Genomic DNA, 14,699 nt, shown 5'->3' on the forward strand with positions numbered 1-14,699 from the left:
GTGGCTGACATGTTAATGTCTTCACTTCTGCTCTGCTGTGGAAATATGTAGACCAGAATCAGGATGCACATGGCCTGTTAATCAACCCTGATAGGGAACTGCAATGACAAACATTCCCATGAACTTTTCTCTGTGACTCTTTTGCTTATTTTTTGTTATATTTTATAGGTACCTTACACATTAGAGCTATAGAGTTAGACGTTTGATAGTACTTTGGAATTTGGTGCATTTTTTAACCTTTACCTTACAAAACACAATGACTTTAATAATCCTAACGGTAGTTCATTCATAATTCCACTGCTGTTTATTCACAGACAAGCCCAGTTTATTGCTGTTAAGCAGGGTTTGGTTCTTATCAGTCCTTGCCTTGTTTATGCTTGACCTGCTCTTTAAAGTACTTCATTCTGTTTGCTACCATTGCATTCCATGCCATTTCCCTTCTTATTAAACACTAATGTGTTGGTAACTGAATTTAGTAAGAATCTATTCTGTTCTACAATTAAGTTCAAATGAAATCCTCTGGCTGTAATTACTTCTCAACAATAGTTGAATAATAAGGAGATGGATCACTGTTAACTGTGCGAGGACAAAGTGAATTTTAAAAAGATCATTATATCAGTGGAAGTTTGAAATCAATTTGCCACCACTTTAATGGTTTTCATTAAAAAAGGATTAAGTGAAACATGGGGTTCTTTCTACAAGAGAATGATTATTAACCAGACTGGTAGGTTACCAGACAGTGGAAAAGTGGAGGAAGAGAGAGAGAGAGAGAAAGAGAGAGAGAGAGAGAGAGAGAACGAGAAAGAGAGGGAGGGAGGGAGGGAGGGAGGGAGGGAGGGAGGGAGGGAGGGAGGGAGGGAGGGAGGGAGGGAGGGAGGGGAGAGGAGGAGGCCGACTAGACAAGAGTACACAGATCAGAAGAGGAGGAGGAGGATGAGGAGTAGTGTTGAGGGTCAGTGGGTCTTAATCTTGCGTCATTCAGTGGCAGCATTTCTGACATGTTTGTCTGACAGGGTGTCGGGGGACGCTTGTCTAACGTACTGCACATTAAATCACACTTGTCTAACGGTGGCTGTGATGTGAAGTGTGTCTGAAGACGGCCACAAGGGACAAAGGAGTTTGACAGAGACACACTCCAATTCAATCCCACTGCTCTCTCTGTCACCACTCACACATCAGCCACACTACTGTGTCTGCTACTGACTCATGTCAATCTAAAATGCTCTCCTGTTCATACAATACTTTACAGTTCTAATCATATACACTACAATGGTTTCCCTACTACACCACAAGTAATCATCAACACAATCATTATGGTTCTGCATCGCCACTGCTATTCAGGGTTCAATAGCAATGGAGTCTGGGCCTGAAGGCCTTGTACTTATTGAAAAGGGTCCATTTTTAACCTTTAATCTTCTAGAGAGGTTCTCAACTGGTTTGTCTCAGGACCCACATTTTCTATAGAAGATTGCTGTGAGCATCTTGTCAATTGTTGGAAGCTTCATGGTTTGTTCTGAATTACAGTGATTTTTTTTTACATTGATCTGTTAGCAGAGATAGCGGGTTCAAACTTATTACAGTATTTATGAAAACCGTGTCGTCTAATCTTACATGCCCTTAGAGGGCGTGTCAAAACTATAACCGCTGTATCGCTGAAATTGGGCATACATTTCTAAGCTGAGTTAAGTCACTATTGACCGTTTTGGCAAGCACTCCGCCCTTATCCATATTTCATCTGTGGAATAATTTAGATGTATTTGTTGAAAGGAGAGGCAGCAGAGACCTAATGCCAGGCAGGCAGACTAACAGCAGTATTTGGCAAGAGACTAAGAAACACAGGGGGAATGTGATGTTTGGGAGAGTGAAGGGTGAAACAAATATTGTTTTCCACATTAAATCACACAAGCTATACTGGTAATACTGATCTGATCTGCCTGGGCTATAGTCACATTCATTTTCAATCAGAAAATTAGATGTGTGTTATTTAATGCTAAATCCATACACTGTACAGAGCATTCAGAAAGTATTTAGACCTCTTCCCCTTTTCCACATTTTCTAACTTTACAGAAGCCACTCCTCAGTAAAAGACACATGACAGCCCGCTTGGAACTTGCCAAAAGGCACCTAAAGGACTCTCTGGTCTGATGAAGCCAAGATTGAACTCTTTTGCCTCAATGTCAAGCGTCACGTCTGGAGGAAACCTGGCACCATCCCTACGGTGAAGCATGGTGGTGGCAGCATCATGCTATGGGGATGTTTTTCAGAGGTAGGGACTGAGAGACTAGTCGGGATTGAGGGAAAGATGAATGGAGCAAAGTACAGATAGATCTTTAATGAAAACCTGATCCAGAGCACTCAGGACCTCAGACTGGGGCGAAGGTTCACCTTCCAACAGGACAACAACCCTAAGCACACAGCCAAGACAACGCAGGAGTGGCTTCAGGACAAGTCTTTGAATGTCCTTGAGTGGCCCAGCCAGAGCCCGGACTTGAACCCAATTGAACATCTCTGGAGAGACCTGAAAATAGCTGTGCAGCAACGCTCCCCATCCAACCTGACAGAGCTTGAGAGCATCTGCAGAGAAGAATGGGAGAAACTCCCCAAATATAGGTGTGCCAAGCTTGTAGCGTCATACCCAAGACTTGAGGCTGTAATCACTGCCAAAGGTGCTTCAACAAAGTACTGAATAAAAGTGATGTTTCAGATTTTCTTTTTAATACATTTTCAAAAATTCTAAAAACGTTTTTTCTTTGTCATTATGGGATATTGTGTGTAGGTTGATGAGGGGGAAAAAGTCAAGGGGTCTGAATATTTTCCGAATGCACTGCATATGTAGTATGTGTGTGGATGGTTCTGGGGTTGGCCCTGATCTGGCCCAGTCTCTGCACCATCAGAGGCACTGTCTCAGTAGGGAAGCGATGGAGGGGCTGATAAACAAGTGTGTGAGAGACAGAGAGTGATATGGAGCTGGAGTGGTACCCCAGGGGGCAGCCTGTGGAGTTCTGAGACGAGGGGACGACACAGACAGATGTGGCTGTCAGTAGTGAGACGTCACCAAGGATGAGGGGAGCCTGGGGAAGGACATGTTTCTGTCGACTGCCCTCTACTCTAACTTGTGTATACACGCATGGCACTCGCTCATGCACACAATCCCTCTACCTATTTCTGTCTCTCATTCTCACTCTCCTCCATCTTCATCTCTCTACTTCTCTTAGGTGTCTAACTTCTACTAACCACCTGGCAAATCACTTGATGATAATGATGATGAAGCCCCAATACTCTCAGATAATGGTTATAAAGAAAAGGAGACAAGGAAAGGAAACAAGTGTTTTGGCAAGTTTCGTGCTGAGCATCACATTCTCTCGCAAGTCTGTGAAAGGTTGTTACTAAACAGCTGCCAAGGGGAGGTGTTGGAACAAGGTCTTGATCACGATCACTGATCAACTTTATCCAAAATCTGTGTGGAGATTGTTTTCCTCCATTTGATTCTTGTTTTGCTCTTGTTTCATTGATCTTTCTCCCAGAGCAGCTGGTAAATAAAGACTCTCTTCACTGATAGATGACGATGATATTACCACCTGCTGCTTGAAATCTATCTGCACGCAGTTACTGCTCTTATGACTGCTGGCCAAATGGGAGATGGTAGCTGAAGCTTTGATAACCATCAGTGTTTCCATGCCAATAGAGCTACAGTACACTGTGCCAGAAATAGACTCTCAGAACTGGCCTGCTACACTAGATGACTAACATACTGTTCTGTATGATGAAGTAGAGCAAATTATCAGTACCAGTCAAAAGTTTGGACACACCTTCTCATTCAAGTTTTTCTTTATTTTTTAAATATTTTTTACATTGTAGAATAATAGTGAAAACTATGAAATAACACATATGGAATCATGTAATAACCAAACAATTATTAAAGAAATCCAAATATATGTTGATAACTTTAAGACATGGTCAGTCAATCAGAAACATTTCAAGAACTTTGAAAGTGTAGTTGCAAAAGTGCCGTCACAAAAAGCATCAAGCGCTCTGATGAAACTGTCTCTCATGAGGACCGCCACAGGAAAGGAAGACCCAGAGTTACCTTTACCGCAGAGGATAAGTACATTAGCATTACCAGCCTCAGAAATTGCAGCCCAAATAAATGCTTCACAGAGTTCAAGTAACAGATCTCAACTGTTCATAGAGGAGACTGCGTGAATCAGGCCTTCATGGTCGAATTGATGCAAAGACGCCACTACAAAAGGACACCAATAATAAGAAGAGACTTGCTTGAGACAAGAAATATGAGAAATGGACATTAGACCGCTGGAAATCTATCCTTTGGTCTGATGAGTTCCAACCACTGTGTCTTTGTGAGACACGTAGTAGGTTTAACAGATGATCTCTGCATGTGTGGTTCCCAATGTGAAACATGAAGGAGGAGGAACATCTCTAACTCCAAAAGGTTCTGGGACACTGTAAAGTCCATGGAGAATAAGAGCCCTCCTCCCAGCTGCCCACTGCACTGAGGCTAGGAAACACTGTCACCACCGATAAATCCACGATAATCGAGAATTTCAATAAGCATTTCTCTACAGCTGGCCATGCTCTCCTCCTGGCTACCCCAACCCCAGCCAACAGCTCCACACCCCTCGCAGCTGCTTGCGCGAGCCTCCCAGCTTCTCCTTCAACCAAATCCAGATAACAGATGTTCTGAAAGAGCTGCAAAACCTGGACCCGTACAAATCAGCTGGGCTAGACAATCTGGATCCTCTCTTTCTAAAATTATCCCCCGCCATTGTTGCAACCCCTATTACCAGTCTGTTCAAACTGTCTTTCGTATCATCCGAGATCCCTAAAGATTGGAAAGCTGCCGGGGTCATCCCCCTCTTCAAAGGGGGTGACACTCTAGACCCAAACTGTTACAGACCTATATCCAACCTACTCTGCCTTTCTAAAGTCTTCAAAAGCCAAGTTAATAAACAGATCACTGACCATTTCGAATCCCACCGTACCTTCTCCGCTGTGCAATCCGGTTTCCGAGCCGGTCACAGATGCACCTCAGCCACGCTAAATGATATTAAGGTACTAAACGGTATCATAACCGCCATCGATAAAAGACAGTACTGTGCAGCCGTCTTCATCGACCTGGCCAAGGCTTTTGACTCTGTCAATCACCGTATTCTTATCGGCAGACTCAACAGCCTTGGTTTCTCAATTGACTGCCTCACCTGGTTCACCAACTACTTCTCAGATAGAGTTCAGTGTGTCAAATCGGAGGGCTTGTTGTCTGGACCTCTGGCAGTCTCTATGGGGGTACCACAGGGTTCAATTCTCGAGCCGACTCTTTTCTCTGTATATATCAATGAATTCTCTCTTGCTGCGGGTGATTCCCTTATCGACTCAGACGACACCATTCTGTATACATCTGGCCCTTCTTTTGACACTGTGTTAACAAACCTCCAAATGACCTTCATTGCTATACAACACTCCTTCCGTAGCCTCCAACTGTTCTTAAACGCCAGTAAAACTAAATTCATGCTTTTCAACTGATCGCTGTCCGCACCCGCCCGCCCGACTAGCATCACTACTCTGGACGGTTCTGACTTAGAATATGTGGACAACTACAAATACCTAGGTGTCTGGCTAGACTGTAAACTCTCCTTCCAGACTCATATTAAACATTGCCAATCCAAAATTAAATCTAGAATCAGCTTCCTAATTCACAACAAAGCCTCCTTCACTCACGCCGCCAAACATACCCTCGTAAAACGGACAATCCTACCGATCCTCGACTTCAGCGATGTCATTTACAAAATAGCCTCCAACACTCTACTCAGAAAACTGGATGCAGTCTATCACAATGCCATCCGTTTTGTCACCAAAGCCTCATATACCACCCACCACTGTGACCTGTATGCTCTTGTCAGCTTGCCCTCGCTACATATTCGTCACCAGACCCACTGGCTCCAGGTCATCTATAAGTCTATGCTAGGTAAAGCTCTGCCTTATCTCAGCTCACTGGTCACGATAACACCCACCCGTAGCACGCATCCCAGAAGGTATATCTCACTTGTCATCCCCAAAGCCAACACCTACTTTGGCCACCTTTGCTTCCAGTTCTCTGCTGCCAATGACTGGAATGAATTGCAAAAATCGCTGAAGTTGGAGACTTATAATTCCCTCCATAACTTCATGCATCAGCTATCTGACCAGCTAACCAATCGCTGCAGCTGTACACAGCCCATCTGTAAATAGCCCATCCAATCTACCTACCTCATCTCCATATTGTTTTTATTTACTTTTTTGCACACCAGTATTTCTATTTGCACATCATCATCTGCACATCTATCACTACAGTGTTAATTTGCTAAATTGTAATTACTTTGGTACTATGGCCTATTTATTGCCTTACCTCCTCACGCCATTTGCACACACTGTAAATATACTTTTTTCTATTGTGTTATTGACTGTACGTTTGTTTATTCCATATGTAACTCTGTGTTGTTGTTTGTGTCGCAAAGCTTTGCTTCCAGGTCGCAGTTGTAAATGAGAACTTGTTCTCAACTGGCCTACCTGGTTAAATAAAGGTGAAATAAAATAAAATAAAAATAAAAAAGCAGCCAATAAGTGCTCAGAATATGTGGAAACTCCTTCAAGACTGTTTGAAAAGCATTCCTGGTGAATCTGGTTGAGAGAATGCCAAGAGTGTGCAAAGCTGTTGTCAAGGCAAAGGGTGGCTTTTTTGGTTACTACATGATTCCATGTGTGTTATTGCATAGTTTTGATGTCTTCATTATTATTCTACAATGTAGAAAATAGTAAAAAGAAAGAAAAATCCTTGGCTCTGTACATGAAGAGAAACACACCAACACTGATTGTATATACCTGACACGAGTAAGAAAGAGAGGGAGAGTAAGAGAGGTATTTAAGGTACAAATAGATAAGACAAGGCAGGAGAGCACGCATTCCAATTCTCCTAGGGTTATCGATTTAAATGTAAAATGCCAATACAGAACTCATTTATATATGTTTGCTTCATAAATACTGAGCAAATGTTTATATCACCCGCAATGATCAACACAATTTGCTCTTTAGTTCCCTCAAATTCACTGTTTGATCAATCTGCGCCCAGGAATAATCTATGAAGACAGTGTTGATTTCATTACCGGCCACCTCAGCCAGAGGAGATGATTATGCAGGATTTAATGACAGACACTTTCCGATTGCCCGGCGTCCATCTTTAAAACAAATCAGTCTCCTGCTCACTGCTTGTCTGATCACATTCTCCACACCTCATTACGGGACAAGGTGATCTTGCAGAGCAAAAAGATTGTAACATCAGAGCAATCATCTCAATACACGTAAAACTGTCATGGGGTATAAATTAAAATGTTACCGCCCTCCATCTCCAGCTTATGTCACCTGGTAGACAATCAGACTCTTAGCTTACTTTGAGATAACATTTTTATTAACATAGACATCAATGTTTTGGTGTTAAAATATACAATTACAGATCTTTCTGAACACATCAAAAGAGCAGAAGATACCAGATTGATGATTTTTGCGTCCTTGGACCAGAAATGTATGGAAGCCAAAAGGGAACATTGTAGGAAGCCCTTAAAAGCATGAAGATGTCCTCAAAGTGACTCCAAAGTAATCAGAAGAGCAATGCTTCACGCACAGAGTTTGTACAGGTTGCCTATAGGTAGCCTATACCAAAATAAAAAAAACTGAAACGGCCAAAGTATGTGGGAAATCATTAATATATGTATTTTGAGCAAACAATTCCTCTAACCAAGCACTGTCTTGGTGTAGTAGGATAACTCTTGTTCTGCCACAGGTATGCAGAAAGATGGCTGACTCGTTGATTGCTGGATTCATAACTTAAATGTGATGTATCCTAATGGGATCTCAATTTGTTTCCAGGCAGTGTTTCATTGAGATTTAATGCACTTGTGATTAAGGTGACCAATAGATATGCAAATTATTCAGCATGCCCCCAGAACCATATTTTTTTTATTAACAGTTATTAACATTGCTAGAGAGACGGAGGGAGGGAGTGAGAGAGAGAAAGAGAGAGAGAGGGAGATAGAGAAAAAACAAAAGAAAGAGAGATTCCGTCTATGAACATGCCAGATTTCGTCAAACTACTCTCCCCTAGGTTATTTATTTCCACTGTTGCTGTCCGCTACAGAATGCACCATACTGTACGTCAGAGACAGGGGAAAATATAATCAAAGTTATAGGCCACCCTCATTGCCAGCACAGATCAGCATGACGCGCTGCTCAGAGAATATCAAACAGGTGGAGCGGGGACACACACACACACACGCCACTGTGTGAGGTAATTGGAAGTTTTGTAAAGAAGCGGAAAGTTATTATCAGTGGTGCTGTTCCGTGCCCTGCCGTATGATTGCCATGTTATTTAATAGAGCAGCAGAAGCCTGCCACAGAAAGCCCTGAAGGTCCCCCTCACTGGGTGGTGAACACCACCCACACACCTTACAAAGGAGAGAGAGAGGGAGAGAGCGAGCGAGAGGGGGGTCATAGCATGATTCAGAGAGGGATGGGTGAGTGGGAAATGCAATTCTTATTCAACCTGTAATCTAGGCATTGTTCAGAATGGAACTACCCCATTTGCAAACCTGCCACAGTTCATTAGCTCACAAAAACGAAAGAATCTGGAAAAAATATTTGTAGCTTTTCTATTATACCACCATGTCTAAGCAACACGGCTCATAACTGCATGCAGTCTCCTTCTGCAATCTCTGGTAAATGACAATTAGAAGAGCATAATCACAGCAATTTCTCCACCTGATTATGCTGCCAATTGACAGCTGTTGTCATTTTGTGGCTAACATGAGCACAATATGTTGACAAGGTATAATGGGAGGGTGAGCACCAGTGTACTGGAGGAGGCTAATGGAGGAGGCTAATGGAGTACAGGAGAGGAGAGGAGAGGAGAGGAGAGGAGAGGAGAGGAGAGGAGAGGAGAGGAGAGGAGAGGAGAGGAGAGGAGAGGAGAGGAGAGGAGAGGAGAGGAGAGTTTATATGATCACTTCATATGGGTTGCAACTCACATTCTGAAACTTGGTTAGATGTTGTGCAGTATTTGATTAGGTCGATGTGCTGTGTTGTTTGGTTGGTGGCTGTGCTAGTGCTGTGGTGTTTGGTTGGTGGCTGTGCTAGTGCTGTGGTGTTTGGTTGGCGACTGTGCTAGTGCTGGGGTGTTTGGTTGCCCTCGGGTCTTACCTTGGTATCTGAGCAGGAAGGACCCAGGCTGGGTCTGTCTCTGGCTGTGGAATTGGATGGTGATGTGGTTGCTCCAGCTGCGTACCACCAGGCCCTTCAACAGGATAGACTCGTTGGCCAGAACAGAGGGCTCCCCGCCCCCCAGGTCCTCAAACGTCACCCGCTCCCCCTCCCACAGGCTCACGTTCATCACCTGCATGGACAAACACACACAGAGGAGACCAGTTCAGTAAAGGACACACATCAATACATACAGGTACATAGACTTGTAAACAGGGTGACAGAGAAATGTGGTGAGATGAAGCCGCCTGCCTCCTTCACTGAGCTTTTACCATCGTACGATGGCACCTAAGAGATATGCCTCCATGTCACTCTGCAGAGTTTATTCTCATCTAAAACCCAGAGATATGTCTCAATGTCACTTCACTGAGTTTACTCTCATATAAAAACACTTAAGAGATATGCCTCCATGTCACTCCATTTGAAATCATATCAACTACAGTACCTCCCCCCAGGAAGGGAAAAAAGTCATTATTTCAGGCAGTCCACCTCAGAGAAAGTGTGGATGGAAACATTAAATAACAGATAATGAACATGTAGGGCAGAATCCATCAGCTGGATTTCCAGTGTATGATTGGAGAACGCGTGAACAGAGAAGATGGTTCCAGGCCTGACCTGTGAAAGCTCTGTACCACAGGGGCAATAGACATGTCAGATAGAAGGATGAGAAAAATGAAAAACAGAAGAACAGAAAACACCAAACTGCCCTGATGTGAATGAGAGACCACATAAAAGAGAAAGGGTTAGAGGTGAGAGGTGCATTGTGTGGGTGCAAGGGGCACTCTGTGGGTGCAAGGGACACTCTGTGGGGCCTCTAAGTGCGCACGAAAGGATGAGTATTCATCTGACATATGTTTACTAAACACGTAACTATATAAAGCTTCTGTGATTATGCTCTTATGATGTAACTATATAAAGCTTCTGTGATTATGCTCTTATGATGTCACGTTCGTCGTATGGAGTAGAAGGTGAGGACCAAAACGCAGCGTGGTTAGTATACATTCTTCTTTATTGAAGAAAGAACATGAAGTAAACTGAACCAAAACAATCAAACGAATGTGAAGCTATAACATGAAAATTGTGCTGACACAAGCAACTAACATAGACATAGATAATCAACCACAAAGTACCCACAGAATATGGCTGCCTAAATATGGTTCCCAATCAGAGACAACGATAGACAGCTGCCTCTAATTGAGAACCAATCTAGGCAACCATAGACATACAATTCACCTAGAAAGGAAACAGCCCCATAAACATACAAAACCCCTAGACAAGACAAAACACATACATCACTCATGTCACACCCTGACCTAACCAAAAGAACAAGGAAAACAAAGAATACTAAGGTCAGGGTGTGACATATGAGGACAGTGCTACCCTAGCAACAGCTGTCAACTTAAAGACATACATAATGCACAACAACAAGTTAATGTAGTATTATGAATGAATGAACTCATAGCTAAAGCATTGGATAATAGTCCCATTCAACAAAGGGCAATACGACCTAATCACATTATACTGAAATCCCCATGACAATGAAATACTTCTAGAAAACTGTTGGGATAATCCAATTTGTGTTGGCATTAGTCCCGACTGTCTACCTCACACTGATCTAATCCTGGATCAACACACGTCTGTCTGACGATACGGACGTGGTTTGTTTCGTTAATATGCAAACAGGAGGTCATCAGCACATTAAGGTTAAAAGCATCATAATCCTCCGCCAGAATAATACAATACGTCCCAATCAAAACGGACTGTGCTGCTAACTAGTGTATGTAAAAGCAACACATGAAAACTAAATCATTCATGTGACACTTCCTCATAAAATAAACAACAGATTTTGGAGCGCGTGCGGGGGAGGAGACGTATGCAGTCGACAGTGAGCTTTCTGTATCTCTCCCTGCAGCAAACCAGTCCTCCTCTCCAGAGATTTCCCTTCTACCTCTACAGAGGTATGAAGGAATAGGGGGAGGAGGGAAACATAAAAGAGAGAGAATAAAGGAGAAATCTCCACTAATTAGGTGTACGTTGTGTGAGTGTCTGTGAGGGTACTACAGTATGAGGGCTGCTAGCTAATTATAGAGAATGATTCAGTTGGGGGTAGGGAAGGGATAGAGCACCAGCACTAACATCTGTTCCAGACAGGAGAACTGGGCCATGAGGAGGAGAGGAGAGATAAAGAGACAGTCGTCCCCTGGCCCCCACAGTGAGGGCCCCATACTGAGGGAGGCTGAGAGGTCTGTCTGTCTGGGCCACCTGACACAGTGACACCTGGGCTGACACTGCAGACACAAAACACACTGATAGACAATTTACATACCATATATAACACACATAATACCATACACAAAAAAACACAAATTTGTGTAGATCACACAGGTACAAATTGTGGCACACACACTGAAAAGGGAGACTTTGTGTGGTTTCCTGTGTGCATTGATATGCCTGTCCTTGAAAGGTTCTGGCAAGTCAGGCACAAACAAAAGCTGCTATTACATGAGACCTGAGGCCACTGAATGGTAAGAGAGAAGCAGTAAAACTAGTTAAGTTCTTCCGGAGGAAATTGGACTGTGTCACCCTGAGCTGAGTCTTTCTTCCTGAAAGTCTGTTTCTACTTGAACACCTGAGTAATCCTGGCTTGAGGGGCCAGTTGAATGCAGATCTGTGGAGGTTGTTCCTGCTGAGCCAAGGTCAGCTGAAGGTGAAGAGCTGAGTAGTTGTCTACAGAGAGAAGAGATTACAGTATGTGGAACCAAACTGGACAGCAGGCACCAAAACTATGTACTGAGGACAAAAGATAAAATGTAGAGAAAAAATCCATTGGCCTCGAAAGACTCAAGTCCATGCTCAACACTTGTAGAACATGCTAAAAACATACTGAATGTATCCCATCAGCTTGCCTTTCCGATCCCACAGATCGGGTTAAGAGGCTAGAGGTCATTTGTACATGTAGGTAGGGGTGAAGTGACTATGCATAGATAAAGTAGCAGCAGCGAGTAGCAGCAGTGTACAAAATAAATGGGGGGGCGGGGGGGGGGGGGGGGGGGGGGGTCAATGTAATAGTCCAATGGCCATTTGATTAATTGTTCAGCAGTCTTATGGCTTGGGGGTAGAAGTTGTTAAGGAGCCTTTTGGTCCTAGACTAGGCTCTCCGGTACCGCTTCCCATACTGAAGCAGAGAAAACAGTTTATGACTTGGGTGACTGGAGTCTCAGACAATTTTATGGGCTTTCCTCTAACACCTGATTAGTATATAGGCCCTGGATGGCAGGAAGCTTGGCCCCAGTGGTGTACTGGGCCGTACGCACTACCCTCTGTAGCGCCTTACGGTCAGAGTCCGAGCAGTTGCCATACCAGTCGGTGATGCAACCGGTCAGGATGTTCTCGATGGTGCAGCTGTAGAACCTTTTGAGGATCTGGGGAACCATGCCAAAACTTTTCAGTCTCCTGAGGGGGAAAAGGTTTTGTCGTGCCCTCTTCACGACGGTCTTGGTGTGTTTGGACCATGACAGATCGTTGGTGATGTGGACACTAAGGAACTTGAAACTCGACTGGCTCCACTTCAGCCGGGTCGATGTTTGTGGGGGCCTGTTCGGCCCTCCTTTTCCTGTAGTCCACGATCAGCTCCTTTGTCTTCCTCACATTGAGGGAGAGGTTGTTGTCCTGGCACCACACAGCCAGTTCTCTGACCTCCTCCCTATAGGCTGTCTTGTCGTTGCGTTGTTAGTGATCAGGCCTACCTACCACTGTTGTATCGTCAGCAAACTTAATGATGGTGTTGGAGTCATGTTTGGGAGTACAGAAGGGAGTACAGGAGGGGACTAAGTACACACCCCTGAGGGGCCCCAGTGTTGAGGATAAGCGTGGCAGACGGGTTGTTGCCTATCCTTACCACGTGGGGGCTGCCCGTCAGGAAGTCAAGGATCCAGTTGTATAAAGTGTAAGTAGTGCTAAAGCTGCATCTCCTCTACACTATTATTTAGAGGGTAGAGAGTAACCATTTGTACATCTTTACAACACTGTATATACATCAAATTATATTCGTAATGCCTTTATTCTTTTGGAACTTCTGTGAGTGTAATGTTTACTGTTCATTTTTATTGTTTATTTCACTTTTGTATATTATCTACCTCACTTGCTTTGGCAATGTTAATATATGTTTCCCATGCCAATAAAGCCCCTTGAATTGAATTGAATTGAGTAGAGCATCAGAAAAACATTATCTGTCCATTCTCATTTCTGACCTGTTTTACTGAGGTTAATAGCTGCTGATTCTAAATCTCATTGTCTAGATGAGCTGAATTAACATTAACACTGATTGAACAATATAACAACTCCTAAGAGGAGGAGCCTGCATAATGTTTATTAACATTAACACTGATTGAACAATATAACAACTCCTAAGAGGAGGAGCCTACATAATGTTTATTAACATTAACACTGATTGAACAATATAACAACTCCTAAGAGGAGGAGCCTGCATAATGTTTATTAACATTAACACTGATTGAACAATATAACAACTCCTAAGAGGAGGAGCCTACATAATGTTTATTAACATTAACACAGATTGAACAATATAACAACTCCTAAGAGGAGGAGCCTGCATAATGTTTATTAACATTGTGTTATAATGATCCTGTTAGTCTTCCAACTGAAACACTCTGGAACTTTTCTATCCGATTCTCATTCATACAATTCTCCATCTCTCTCTCTCCCTCCATTCTTTGCTTTCTTTCTCTCTGTCCTCCTTGTTCTGTCTCTAAATCTCAGAAGACCTCTTGAAACCCTTTCTGATCTCTTAATTCCTCGACTCTCTGTCCATTCCTTGTTATTTCCTCTCATAAAATGGTCTGTGAAGTTTACAACAAGGTGATGTGGGAGGGGTAGGGAGAGGAGAGTAAGGGGAGCTGTCTTCCAGCCTACAGCCTTACAGCAGACTGAATCCAAGACAGATGAGCAGGCTGCTGATAGCTGATAGTGTAGCTGACCCACCTTGACCAGGACAAAATGCATCTTTAAAAACCCCACCAGAAAGGATTCTAAAGTGCTGCACTCTCCACATCTAAAAACCCTGCCACCGCCACATTGGTGAACTTCAAATCCTCTCCCAACAATAGCAAGGTACAAAAGAGGCAAACCGAGTACAAGGCAGAAGGAGAGATGAGTAATGGACTTTCCCTCCCTCTCTTCTTTCTTTCCTTTCACACTCCCTCTATGACTCTCTGACTATCAGCCATGGCACTGGAGATTTGCCTGTGTGGCAGCAGGTGTGACTGTAGCCACTTCCAGAGAGTGGCTGTGGTGTTGTGAGGGTCACCATGTGGGAGCTTTCCCAGATAGAGGTCAGCAGTCTCATCTACTGCCTGATCCTGTCAGTGTCTGCCTGGAGA

At 43.5% G+C, this 14,699-nt stretch overlaps 1 protein-coding gene across 2 annotated transcripts in view; it reads right to left on the minus strand.

Annotated features, from left to right (window-relative positions):
• Positions 1-14,699, minus strand: part of LOC110507882 (seizure protein 6-like) — a 130,968-nt gene that overhangs the window by 29,411 nt on the left and 86,858 nt on the right. For both annotated transcript variants that reach the window (XM_021588269.2, XM_021588268.2), the window contains exon 4: positions 9,241-9,433. In XM_021588269.2, the coding sequence (XP_021443944.2) occupies positions 9,241-9,433 (193 nt within the window). The remainder of the gene's footprint in view (positions 1-9,240; positions 9,434-14,699) is intronic.

The sequence above is a fragment of the Oncorhynchus mykiss genome, chromosome 27, assembly GCF_013265735.2.
Source record: "Oncorhynchus mykiss isolate Arlee chromosome 27, USDA_OmykA_1.1, whole genome shotgun sequence".
NCBI lineage: Eukaryota > Metazoa > Chordata > Actinopteri > Salmoniformes > Salmonidae > Oncorhynchus > Oncorhynchus mykiss.